Below are 12,964 nucleotides of genomic sequence, written 5' to 3' on the forward strand. Positions count from 1 at the left end.
CTCAATGTTTTTAATAGCTGTGGATGCGCACTCGAAATGGCCTGAGGTCATCAAAATGTCCTCCACCACCACGGAGAAAACTATTGCAGTCCTACGGACCATTTTTGCCAGGAATGGCTTGCCAGAACAGATTTGCTCCGACAACGGACCACAGTTTGTGTCCGAAGAGTTCCGGAGGTTCTTGAAAAAGAATGGGGTAAGGCATTACACGTCCGCCCCGTATCATCCAGCCACAAATGGATTGGCTGAGAGGTTCGTACAAACCTTTAAGAAGGCAATAAAGGCTATGTACAATGATAACATTCCGCTGCAGCACAAGGTGGACAATTTCCTGTTCGCCTACCGGAATGCGACACATGCAGTCACCAACCAGGCCCCAGCCATGATGTTCTTTAACTGAAGGTTAAGATCTTGCCTGGATTTGCTCAGACCAAACATACGAAGAGATGTTGAGAGTAAGCAATTGCAGCACATCCATGAGAAGCCAACAAGGAGCTTCAATGTAGGGCAACCAGTCTTGGCCCGCGACTACCGAACAAAAGAATGGCAGCCAGGAATGATATGCACATGGCAGGGCCCACTAATGTACACAGTGGACGTTGGGGAGAGCATCATGAGACCCCATGCTGACCAGATCCTAGAGTCACAGGAACAAGTCAACCCCATGCCTCGCCCATACGTACCTGGTGATGAACCCGACATACAGGTCGCATCTACCCCAGAAACAGTAGCATCGGAAGCTGATGAACCAACCGACGACAGGGGGCCAGAATCACCTCCGCACCAAGAGCAAGCCACTCGGGAAAGGCGCTATCCAGAAAGGATCAGGAAGCCTCCCCAAAGACTGAATATATAAATAGACTATTTTCAGCTAATGTTGCATGTTAAAAGTGTTAATTGTAATTAATTTGATATTTAATTGTTAAATGAGTATTATGGTACTGTTAATCTAAAAGGGGAGGAATTGTAATGTATATACCGTTAAGGGGGGAACTATCTTTTACAGCTCGTGTATACTGCAGTGCCGGCAGTGACCACACCTGTATATAGCACTGAGTAGTAATCTGTACAGATCAGTTCCCGTGTGAGCCACGTTGAGTAAACACCTGTTGTACCGTTCTCCTGCAGTCTGTGTCTTATTATACACAGACACAACAAATAGTATGTTGGCCTTCGTAGCGAGAGGGTTTGAGTACAGGAACAAGGATGTCTTGCTGCAGTTGTACAGGGCCTTGGTGAGACCACACCTAGAGTAATGTGTGCAGTTTTGGTCACCTTAACTGAGGAAGGATGGTCTTGCCATGGAGGAAGTGCAGCGAAGATTCACCAGACTGATACCTGGGATGGCAGGAATGACGTATGAGGAGAGATTGGGTCGATTGGGCTTATATTTGCTGGAGTTTAGAAGAATGAGAGGGGATCTCATTGAAACTTATAAAATTCTAACAGGACTAGACAGACTAGATGCAGGAAGGATGTTCCCGATGGCCGGGGAGTCCAGAACCAGGGGTCACAATCTAAGGATAAGGGGTAAGCCATTTGGGACAGAGATGAGGAGGAATTACTTCACCCAGAGAGTGGTGAGCCTGTGGAATTCTCTACCACAGAAGGCAGTAGAGGCCAATTCATTAAATATATTCAAGAAGGAGTTGGATATATTTCTTAAGGCTAAAGGGATTAAGGGATATGGGGAGAAGGCAGGGACAGGGTACTGAATTTGGATGATCAGCCATGATCTCATTGAATGGTGGAGCAGGCTCGAGGGGCCGAATAGCCTACTCCTGCTCCGATCTTCTATGTTTCTATGTTAAGTCTTTCTCTCACCGCCACCCCCCCACCCAAACCTCCCCCATTTGATAGCTGTATGGGTCAAACAAAAACAGAAAAAGCTGGAAACACTCAGCAGGTCAGTCAACATCTGTGGGGAGACAGGTTGACACGAGAACTAATGAAAGGTCCATACCTGAAACGGCAATGTCTGTTCTCTCCGCAGATGCGGACTGGTCTGCAGATTGTTTCCAGTATTTTCTGTTTTTGTTTCTGATTTCCTGCAGTTGCAGGTTTTTTTTTTGCCTTTTATGGGCTCCAGCTGTTATAATGGAAATGAAACAGCATCAGTTCACAATCAGACCTCCACGTTTTGCGGGACTAACTGTAGGGGACCTATAAAACCGGGTTACAGTGGGATTATGCCACTAATTTGAATTGAAATCGATGTAATAATAGATCGGCGATAGAGAGAGACCGGGCAGATTAGGACTGTAGGCAGTAGGTGCCTGTTCTCGTTGTTGACGATCGTTCCTCAAGGAAATGTAGCAACAATGGAACGAGAGGGGAGAGTGGAAATGGAAAGAAGGACTTTTAAGGTCGGGAATTAATCAAACACGTGGGGCTTGAGAAACCTCTCTCCTTCACTCGCCGGATAACACGGCTCGACTGGGCCGAGTGTGTCTGAGGTTTTGCCATTTCTGATGTGTTGTTTGCTTTCCTCCCACTCTCACTTCACATCAGCTACAAGTGTCCGCCTGGATATAGCCTGAGGCTGCCCGATCCGCGAGAAATAGAAGTCCTTCCAGCTCCTGAAAATCTAGGTCGCACATGCAAAGTTTGTGGCAAGGATGCAGTATTCTTTCAAACGGATTATTTGTGGTGAAAATGCACTAAGCATAGATCTTTGTTTCTGATGTATAACAAACGAAAATGCAAACTGTTAATTCGGTAGACCTAAAAATAAATACCACATCTCCTGGCCATTTGATACTGATAGCAAGATCCTAATGATTTAAAAAAATATATAGATCGTTTTTATAGTTACCAAAGTAGAATTCATCCGCTGTTTGCTCATTTATTTCCGTCTGCTTACTTTTTTTACTTTTAAAAAATCGATTTATTTGTGCATTTAACAATGCAAAGTGCATTGAACATTTCTTGGGGTTGAGCCGAGAGTGTTTGCTTCCAGATGCGTGTCACAAACACACCTTCCTACTTAAGAAAGTACGAAAAATGTGTCGGCTAATTTCACAGTGCAACTGATTAGGTTTTGGTAATCCTTTGGGGTTGTTCTACATGTGTGTTTTTAATGCTGTTTGTGACCTTGCACGGGATCAGGCTACATCGAGCGGCTCTATTGTGATCTCCAGTCCCTCAATGGCGCAGTTACTCAGCCCTGACCAATTTTTCGTGAATGAAACCCGTCATCAGGCCAGTTATCAATCAAGGGCACGCCCTACATTCTGATTGGTTGGTGCGGGCCTCTTTTTGTGTGTAGCTAGCTCGGTGTTGGAGCACAATCCGATTTCGACCAATCGGATTCATTGGTTCGCTTTCGCTGTTAGTCAATTGGTTGGCTTGCTGTTTCAATAATGACGAATAGTGTGGTTTGCGTGGTGATTGACAGGTGAACGGACCAATCGCAGTGCGGGTGAACTGCGCGAGCCCGAGTTGCCTCTGGGGAAAACAAGTCGCGTTCACTTCGATTGAGCAAAAAAACCCATTCAACTTTTTTCTGAGCGGCGACTCGGGAGTCCAAGTGCGTGGTGTTTTGTTTCGAATTTTTAAGAAAGCGTATGTTTAAAAATACTTTTATAAACACAATACAAACCATTTCACAGGTAAGCAGAAATTACATCCGAGGGTGCAAGGTTGTCTTGAATAAAGTTTATATTTTTTAATGGGTGGGGAAAAAAGGGGGAAAAGTGTTGCATCTAAAAGCTAAACATAGATGCTAATGAGAGCTTGTGTTGCAAATGTTCGCCATTTTCTTCATTATGCCTGTGCGATCGGGAGAAATGAAGTGCCGCCCGCCGTCTAGGAGGCCGATGTGATTTTGTGCAGATTAGTGAAGGTTTTTTTTTCACTGTGAGCTTGGGGCGGTTGCATTGAGTTTAAAGGGCGCTGAAGAAGCGAGTTGTTGTTTGCTGTGTGGGAGGCGGTGGGCGGCGGGGCTCAGCTGTGTTTTTTTTTGTGAATGGGGCGCTCGGATCCCGTTACGCTCCTACCTGACGCCAGCCAGCCTTCCCCCATTCATAATTTTCTCTCTGCTTTCTCGCAGGAGGAGCTGCGGAGCAAAGGGAAACAAAACAACCATTTGTGCTCTGCGAGTCCATGTTAAAGGTTTGTAGCGGGACTTTTAAGAGAAGAGCAGCTACAAAATGGACGGATTTTACGACCAGCAAGTTCCTTTTATGGTGCACAATGTACCGGTGAGTGAAAGAAATATTCTCTCTTTTTTAGATTTAGAATTCATTCTTAAATGTTAAGAAAGTTGCACAGATTTGTGCTTTGGATGGAGGGTAGGGTTAAATGCAATGTTTTTTTTTGTGCATAATTTCTTCTTCAATTTTCCATGTGGATTTATTTGGTTTTCTCAGAAAACACGTGTGGAAGAACTTCGGGGCCGGCAAATGAACGACAGAAAAAGGAAACTTGTGGAAAGCGACCTTGCTCACGATTCGGAAGGTAACTGAACTGTGGTGGATTGTTTCGGATCTTTACATCGTGTAGAATTCCCCAGTGTTCCAGTGACCTGTCTCGTTCATACTTCTGATCTGTTTCCTTTCCCCAGAACTTTTCCAAGATTTAAGCCAGTTGCAAGAAACGTGGCTAGCAGAAGGTAAGTTGAGCGTGTTTTTTTTTAAATCATCCTTTTCGGCCACGAATCGTTAACTATAATTGCATATTTATATTTAGTGGCAGAGATGAAATGTGCCCATGTAAAAGTGATTGACCTGGGAACACAATGGAGTGTTCTAAATGATTGTAATTGATTTCCTTTTCTCTCTCTTTTTCGCAGCCCAAGTTCCCGAAGAAGATGAACAATTTGTACCAGACTTCCAGTCGGTTAACTGTAAGTTTTTTTTACGTGGGGTAGGGGAGGCTGCTGATTCCGTTTTATGAGCTGGCTATTTTAGTACATATACTGTGCTGGGGTAACCTTTTCATTGCTGGCCAAAAGTGACTTAAGTTTCAGATTTAACCCTTTTTGCAGGATAGCAGTTAGCTCGCTAGAATTTCACCAAAAGCATTAATCAATTTTAAATATTCAGGGCAGTGAAAAATCGAATTATCTGCTGTCCCAGGCCGGGAAAGACTAGTGCAGCGCCGTATTCAAAATTAAAATATATGCCTGTCTTACTTTAACACCAGTTACAAAATGATTATTTGCAGTTTTTTTTGATTGGAGTATTCTAAACACAGATTATATCTGTATCCCTGCTGTGCTGAGGATTCTGTTGAGATACAAATTATTTGAAGAGTTGGAGCTGATCTTAGCCCAGTTTTACCCTGCACATCTAGAAGCTTTTGGTCAAATGCTATTGCCCAGGATATTGAAGCTTTCTAAAAATGTTGATTTTTCGATTTGATCTGTTTTCTTCAGTCTTTTCACTAAACCCTTGTGATTTTATTAATATGCAGTGGTGGTTCAAAACTGTGTATGTTGGGGTGTTTTGTAGAGGTGCATTTTGCAAGTCTCTTGAAATTTCTTCACAGCACATTGAGTGGCTATTCCTGGACAGGAGGGAGCAGGTTGGTTAATTCCAGACTTTCCCGACCAGTTTACCATCACTTGGAGGGTGCTGGGAGTAGATTTAAAGTGGGGCCACCTGACTTCCAAGCGGATAATCAAAATTCAAATTTCTGGAAGAAGGAACATTTTGAGTGTATTTAGTAAAGATAGACTTTTTGATTGGAGAGGAGAACATCACTTTGATTTTATAAATTTAGCAACCTTTTCTTTCTCTTCCCTCCTTCCTACCCTGACATATACCAGTTCATGAACATTTAACTGTTTTCACTCTTATCGAAGTTGGATAACTGTCAGAAAGTGACTGCAGATTTCGCTGGGATCCACTTTCTAGATTCCATGAACTGTTTCATTGACTAAGTTTATATAAATAGACTAGATGGAAAATGAGGATGAGATTTGTTGTTTTCCTCTTATTCTTGGCTCCTCCAGGCACATGGGAAATTGTAGACTCCTGTAATGGTCATGTGACCAGCTTGATATTTTGGGTTGGGGGGAGGAGGGGTTGGCACAAAGCCAGGGCCTTCAGTCATGTCTGTTCAGATTTATGATGGTTCTTGAGTGTTTGGTGTTTAACTCTTTATTGGCCTGCTGAGGAGAACTGACCACAAATGTCAACTTAATCCACTTCCATTTTACCTACACCCTGGAGACCCTAATGTTTCTCTAACAGACAGTTCTCTGATGTTTGGTTATCTTACGACTCTGGCTGATCAAGAACCATGACTGAAACTTGACAATCTGTTGGCAGCTTTAGATGGTATTAGCCATTGTGATCGTCTCTGGCGTTGGGTAACTTCCTATGTTTTTCTTTGTTTCCTTTATTGTGGTGAAGTTTACCACAATGGGACATTCACAATAGTAAATGAAAAGGAGAAAAAGACTTGCATTTATATAGAGCCTTTCATGATCCCTGGATGTCCCAAGGCGCTTTACAGCCAATGAAGTACTTCATGAAGTGTAGTCACTATTGTAGGAAATGCCGTTACTACTTGGTGCAATAATGGGCTTTCTTTCTACTATCTTTATCCCTTTGGTTAATTGTGATTACAGGCTGCAATGGCTGTGCAAGCGCAATGTTTTTACGACTACTGTAGAGTTTCCTCATTGCCTTTGCCCTGTCGTAATTTGCAACAATTTAAGTATAACATTTAACTAACTGGATCTCCCTTCACTTTATTTTAACCCAAAGCATTAAATGTGAAGTTTTAAGTCCAGACTGCACGCTCCTCTTGCCTTTTAAATATAAACTTGTGCCTCTGACGGAGGGTTACTGCAGGTGAACCTGCTTCATTCGGAACCCTTTATCCTCGTGTAATATTGCAACCACTTGGAGAACTGAGCGAGCTGACTTTTGTGAGCATGCTCCTTACGGGAGCCGCAGAGTGGTGGCTCCGACGCATGGATTGGGTCCCTGTTGAAGTTTCTAATCTCGTCTGCTGTCCGGTGTTTGCCAACGACTTCTCCTGTGTAACTCCTAATGACCAGTTGCAAAACCACATGAGAAGACACTTGGAACAGGTGGCCTGCCCACACTGTCAGGGAATAAAGGGTGGAGTGAGAACTGCTGGGGTGGAGGGTGGAGGGTGGAGGAGGTGGTACTCAAAGAATGTATTTTGCCAGATGATGTTCTGGCATTCAAAATAATGTGATTGATAGCTGAAAATCAGGGCGGGTAGAGGAGGTGGTGGTGCTGGTCAATATAGATAGTTCACTTTACTGTGATCCTTGTCTAAAGGCAGATCCCAGCCTTTGCGGGAAATCCGGAAACCCTGTGCAGTGCAATAATAACCCTGACTACTTATAAATAGCGATTTTCACAGTAACATTTGTTATTTCAGACAATTTTTAACCTGTCAAGTAAAGCATGGTATAAGATATGTGTGTCTATGCACTTTTGGCAAAAATAATAGCAACACAAATGTCTTAACATTTTCCTCCTCCCTCACCGCTACTAGGTGAGATGTATCTTGACTGCTCTCTTCCGTTTCCTTCTAAAACCTGTTTAAGCAAGAAAGCAATACTACCACCCCCAGGCCAAGTTTCTCAATATACTGTCCAACAATGGATAGTACTTCTTGAAATAAAATGGCTTTCTTCCAAAATAATCTGCTGTTGAAGCAAAATTTACCTAAAGTAACAATGCTAGCTTAGTTAAAAACATTGAGGCTTAATTACATTGAGGCTTAATTTTGTGTAGAATACCTCTTCTGTGTAAGGAGGAGTATTTTTTTTTTCTCCTGCCCCCACCATCTCAAAATCTCATTCCCATTGTTTTTGGAGCACTTGGAAGTCCAATGAACATCAATTTAAACCAGAGCTGGTAACCTGGAGAGCCTGGCTCTGATTCATCACGAGGCACTCCAATTTAATTAGGTTTAATGAAACATAGAAAGCCAACCTTGATTGCTGATTGGCTTCCCTTCCTATCACAATTACATTTGCATTGTAAACAGGGCTTTTTGACCAGACTAGGTGATCTCAGAAGCTGCTGCTTTACAGCCAAAGCATTATGGTGTTATTAACTGGAAACCAGCACAAAGCGATAAAGGTTCTTTAATTGTCATGAAAACTGAGGTTTTTATTGCATACAGTAACGCACTTGTAGAAGTTTACCAGAAAGCCTTGTATTGAAAGAATGCAGGAGAAGGTTACGTCCTTAGCTAGGCTGAATTCTGTTCTGTGCAATCATTCATTGCTAAAATGTATTTCTTTGAATACTGTCCAAACATGTCTGTGTGCAGAATGTAACTAAGCGGATTGATCTGAAGTTGTTAACTTAATGTAGTGTCTTAAGTCAGTTTTCCAAAGTTGCAGTGGTGCTGTGGCAGGTCAGGCTGCTCCTTGCCATTGCAGTCCTCCAATCTCTCGGGAGCTGTGAGATGCATTTGGAACATCTTTTATAGTTCATCCAAATGTGGCTTCAGTGATCCTTTAGTATAACTATGCTGAGTTCAAATGCGATGCAGCTAGACCTGCTTTAATTAGCTTGTAGGATTTTATGGTTGTGCAATGCCAGCTCCATTATAATGGCAGGAGCTGGTACAGTGCTCTCAAAATTGATGCCCATGTTCCCATGTTGTTCATAGAAACCTATCTATCTTTCTGCACACTCACTATTCCCGGTGTGGTAGGCTTGTGCTGGTAAATGGGCTCCAGTGCACGAGGCCAGACGAAGAGTCTGCACACTAGGTGTGCCAATTTGCTTTTACAGTCACATGTGCAGGTATTTTGTAATATACATGAACTGTGGCCCTGAGGAGTTTGTGTGGCAATGCGACAGGTGGGCATGCTCTATGCTGGTATGAGTAGGATATTTTGTTTAATGCATCTCAACTCCTACAGAAGCCTTTGGGTGCCAGATATCATTAGTTTAAACACTGCAACAACAAAAAACAACTGACTTAATACACATACTCCCCACCAGAGCTGTCCTGAATTTTTGTGTGTGTGTGTGCGTGCAATTCTTGATTGTGCTAATCGTTAATGTAGGTGAAGAGTTGAAGTTATTGCCTTGGAGCTGTGCTAATATTTAAGCAGGAGGAGAAAAATTCCGCCCAGCTTGTAGCTTTCAGATAATGCATCAATGCTTGCTGTGGCTTGGGTGATGGCCATCTCAGTCTGGTTCAGTGCTTCTTCATTGATAATTTGATATGGCTGGAGGCACAGCCTAGGTTGGGGGAGATACAAATTTTCTTTTAAACCAAGCCATATGAATAGCATGTTCTAATTGTGGCTCTTGCATTTCCTCAACACAGCAATTAGAAATAGTAAAGTGTGAGAAAGTGACAAGATATATCTTAATCTTGGAAATAAACCATTCGCTGCTCACGATGCGGTCTCCTCTACATTGGGGAGACCAAATGAAGATTGGGTGACTGCTTTGCGGAACACCTCCATTCAGTCCATAAGGGGGACCCCAAGCTCCTGGTGGCCTGTCACTTTAATTCACTGCTCCATTCCCACTCCGACCTCACCGTCCTCGGCCTCTTGCATTGTTCCATGGAAGCTCAGTGTAAGCTCGAGGAACAGCACCTCATCTTTCGATTAGGCACTTTACAGCCTTCTGAACTCAACATAGAGATTTCAGATCATAACCTCGGCCCCTATCTCACACATTTTTCATCCACACTTTTTGTTTGTGCTTTTTTTCCCCTCCCACATGGCAGCTGTCTTTCATTCTGCCAGCGCAATTCACAATTCATCTAGAGCCACCCTTTGTTTCTTACCCTGTCCCATTACCATCTCCTCTTGCCTTGAATGTCTCTTAATGCCTCTTTACTTCTCCTGCCTTCCATCCTATCACTGACCTTCCCTTTTGTTCTTTCATCCCCTCCCCCCTTTTCCCAGCCCCTAACTTGCTTCACAATCTATTCCTTTTCCTGCTTTTTTCCAGTTCTGACGAAAGGTCTTCGACCTGAAATGTTAACTCTGTTTCTCTCTCCACGGATGCTGCCTGACCTGCTGAGTTTTTCCAGCGTTTTCTGTTATTTCAGATTTCCAGCATCCGCAGTATTTTGCTATTGTACTGGTAGTATCTTCATGGTGCATTAAGTGTTCTAAAGTAGGAGCGATTTTTTTTTTTCTTTTTTTTCCTCCAAACTAGAGAATAGCATTTTATAATTATTTTCCCTCAACAATTGCTGTTTGCAGTTTTTTGTCACTTCTTCAGCTCATTATTTACATATCATTTGTAACCTGCTCCTGAAGACTGATACTCCATCTATTGCCTTCCCAGTCAGCAGAATATAAAAATGTGTGCATTATCAGAGCTGGTACTGGAGAAAAATTAAATTACATAAGGTCATGGCTTCACAAACCACCATATTTAGTGTGATGTAAAAGTGAGATTTTGGTGCATGAAATAAGTCAAGTTTTATTGATCACACTTGGCTACGAGCACTTGGTTTCAAGATCGATAGGTTCACTGTGTAACAGGAGTTTCTTTCAGTTATGTAATTGTGAGTACACTGGTTTCAAAAAGAGAGGAAATCGCACTCATTCAGTCCCCTTTAAAGCATATGTTCAACAGGAAACTGCAGGGCTTTGTGTTCTGAGCTGATGGCTAATGTAGGCCATTGCAGAAGTTATAATGCTGATGTAATACCATTTGCATGGAAATAAGCCTATATAGACAGAACTGAATGCAAAGTGATTGTTAAATATAAAACAAAGTTCACAGGAAAAGAAACTCAACTTGTGATGCTAAACATGTGGATTTTTGTGAGTGAACTGATTATTATGAATGGAATGAGGACTTTGGCTTGCTGTTGGCCGTCTACCTCTAACATTGCCCGTCTCCACCCCTGCCTCCACTCATCTGCTGCTGAAACCCTCCTCCAGGCCTTGTTACCTCCAGACTCGACTATTCCATTGCTCTCCTGGCTGGCCTCCCATCTTCCACCCTCCATAAACTTTGAGCTCATCCAAAACCCTTGCCGCCTGTGTCCTGACTCTCACCAAGTCCTGTTCACCCATCACCCCTGTGCTTGCTGACCAACAATGACTCCCAGTCCCTGAATGCTTCCATTAAAAAAATTTTCATCCTCATGTTCAAATCCCTCCATGGCCTCACTCCTCCCGATCTCTGTAACCTCCTCCAACCCTACAACACTGAGAAATCCAACTCTGGCCTCTTGTCCATCATCCCCTTCACACCACCATTGGTGGCTGTGTCTTCAGCTGTCTAGGCTCTAAGCTCTGGAATTCCCTCCCTAAACCATGATAGCCTCACCCCCAAACCTAAAACCTACCTCTTTGACCAAGCTTTTGGCCACATGTCCTAATAGCTCCTCCTTTGGCTCCGTGTCAATTCTTTTGTCTGATTACGCTCTTGTGAAGTGCCTTGGGATGTTTTACTGTGTTAAAGAAGCTATATAAAAGCAAGTTGTTGCCATTTACTAAATAACTAGTCCCTGTTATATTTGAGGCATGTAATATACAAGAAATTAAGGCACTCCACTTGAAGATTGTGGTTTGGGACTAGTGAATTTGATGGTTTCAGTTGTCAGTCAAGAATCCATTGGCGTCATGTTTTCCCTTCATCACAGCCAGTGTTAATTAAGAACAAGTATTGGGCTGTATGTGAAACCCTGGCTTATGAAGCATAAGCTAGTGATCTTTAATTTTCTAAAGTGTAATGTTTTAGCGGGTGTTCTATAGAACATAATAATTGGTAAGTAATCTTTGACGACTTTGGTGCAGTTGATGACTGTGATACTGAAATGTGCTGTCGCCTGACGACAGACCATACTACAAATATCAAATTCTACCCACGTTGACTGCAGAATAAAAGTCCTAAGTTGACACAAGCTACCCACGATGACTCAAAAACTGCAAAACATAAAGCACTTGAGAAAATACAGCAGTAGCTCAGTCTTTGCAGGCTACAGAAATAATCAGCACATTTAAATGACCCAATGACTTGGCTTATTTATCTGCTTACCTGTACCAGTTCACCAGTGGAAAATGATGCTCGAATAGTAAAATGCTTAGAAATGGGGCATTACTTGAAGCAAATCTGGTTTCATTTCCACCATATGCTGCAAGTGAGTCCAGATTGTTAAAAATGTACGTTGTAATCTTCCACAACTTGCAGACTTGAAATATAAATTCTTTTTAACAGCCACAGTTGTATATAATTAAACGAGGATTATCATTTTCCCTCTGGTTATTGTAAGCAGTTTTTATTTGCACAGTTGAATTCCTGCAGTCAGCTACCAGCTGTGTTTGTGAGGCTTATCGGCTTATTCATCTGTGGGGAAGTCATCCCTTAGTGAACTGTTGCATCATCTGCTTAGAAAAGATGGATGGAAGCAATTAGCCCAGGGCCATCACCTATAGTGTAGTTTGTTCTCTTGGTCCAGCTGGAAGTGCTCGGGTGATCCACAGCTGTGATTAGAGTTTAGTACTGATTGCATCTCAGTGGTACTGCACCACAATTCAGCCAGTGTTAATATGCTCTGGAGTTTGGTAGTAGTCCTCTGTAAAGTTTTGGCTGTGGGACCCATTTCACTGCTCTTATGCCACAAATTTTGAAAAGATAACCTAGCCTTTCGCAGATAGACATCTTCAAGCTGCTGGTAACATGGCTGAGTGGTGTCTAGTAACAGCAATAGATTTTTCTTTGCTTCGATTCAGGTGATCATGCAGATGGTGATGGGCTGGGCCCTGTTTGCAATTTTTTGTGGATACACTTAATCATTGTGATGATAAATCACTTTTTCTTTTAAACCCATAGACTCCCGTTAAGTATAATGGTGACAATGCTAACCTCCATTTTGCATCTGTTTTGAAATGTCACTTGTGTACAAAATATGTAACCATTGTTAGCCCATTCTGGTGAGTTGCAGCTGCTGCTATTTTGCAGCTGTGCGCCATTCTCATCCAGGCGCATTGAGCCATAGTGTAAAGCTATGGGAATAATTGACTTCTGTTCAG

General features: G+C 42.6%; 1 protein-coding gene across 1 annotated transcript in view; it reads left to right on the forward strand.

Moving 5' to 3' along the window:
- The first annotated feature begins 3,113 nt into the window (after window positions 1-3,113).
- LOC147120180 (ETS translocation variant 5-like) overlaps window positions 3,114-12,964 on the forward strand; it is a 33,193-nt gene continuing 23,342 nt past the window's right edge. Inside the window, exons 1-5 of the mRNA XM_085985742.1 lie at window positions 3,114-3,611; window positions 4,052-4,202; window positions 4,371-4,458; window positions 4,565-4,612; window positions 4,793-4,846. Coding sequence (XP_085841868.1) covers window positions 4,152-4,202; window positions 4,371-4,458; window positions 4,565-4,612; window positions 4,793-4,846 — 241 coding nt within the window. The 5' untranslated portion in view covers window positions 3,114-3,611; window positions 4,052-4,151. The remainder of the gene's footprint in view (window positions 3,612-4,051; window positions 4,203-4,370; window positions 4,459-4,564; window positions 4,613-4,792; window positions 4,847-12,964) is intronic.

This window comes from Somniosus microcephalus, chromosome 4 (assembly GCF_052327205.1).
Source record: "Somniosus microcephalus isolate GS21.2 chromosome 4, FLI_Smic_1.0, whole genome shotgun sequence".
Taxonomy (NCBI): Eukaryota; Metazoa; Chordata; class Chondrichthyes; order Squaliformes; family Somniosidae; genus Somniosus; species Somniosus microcephalus.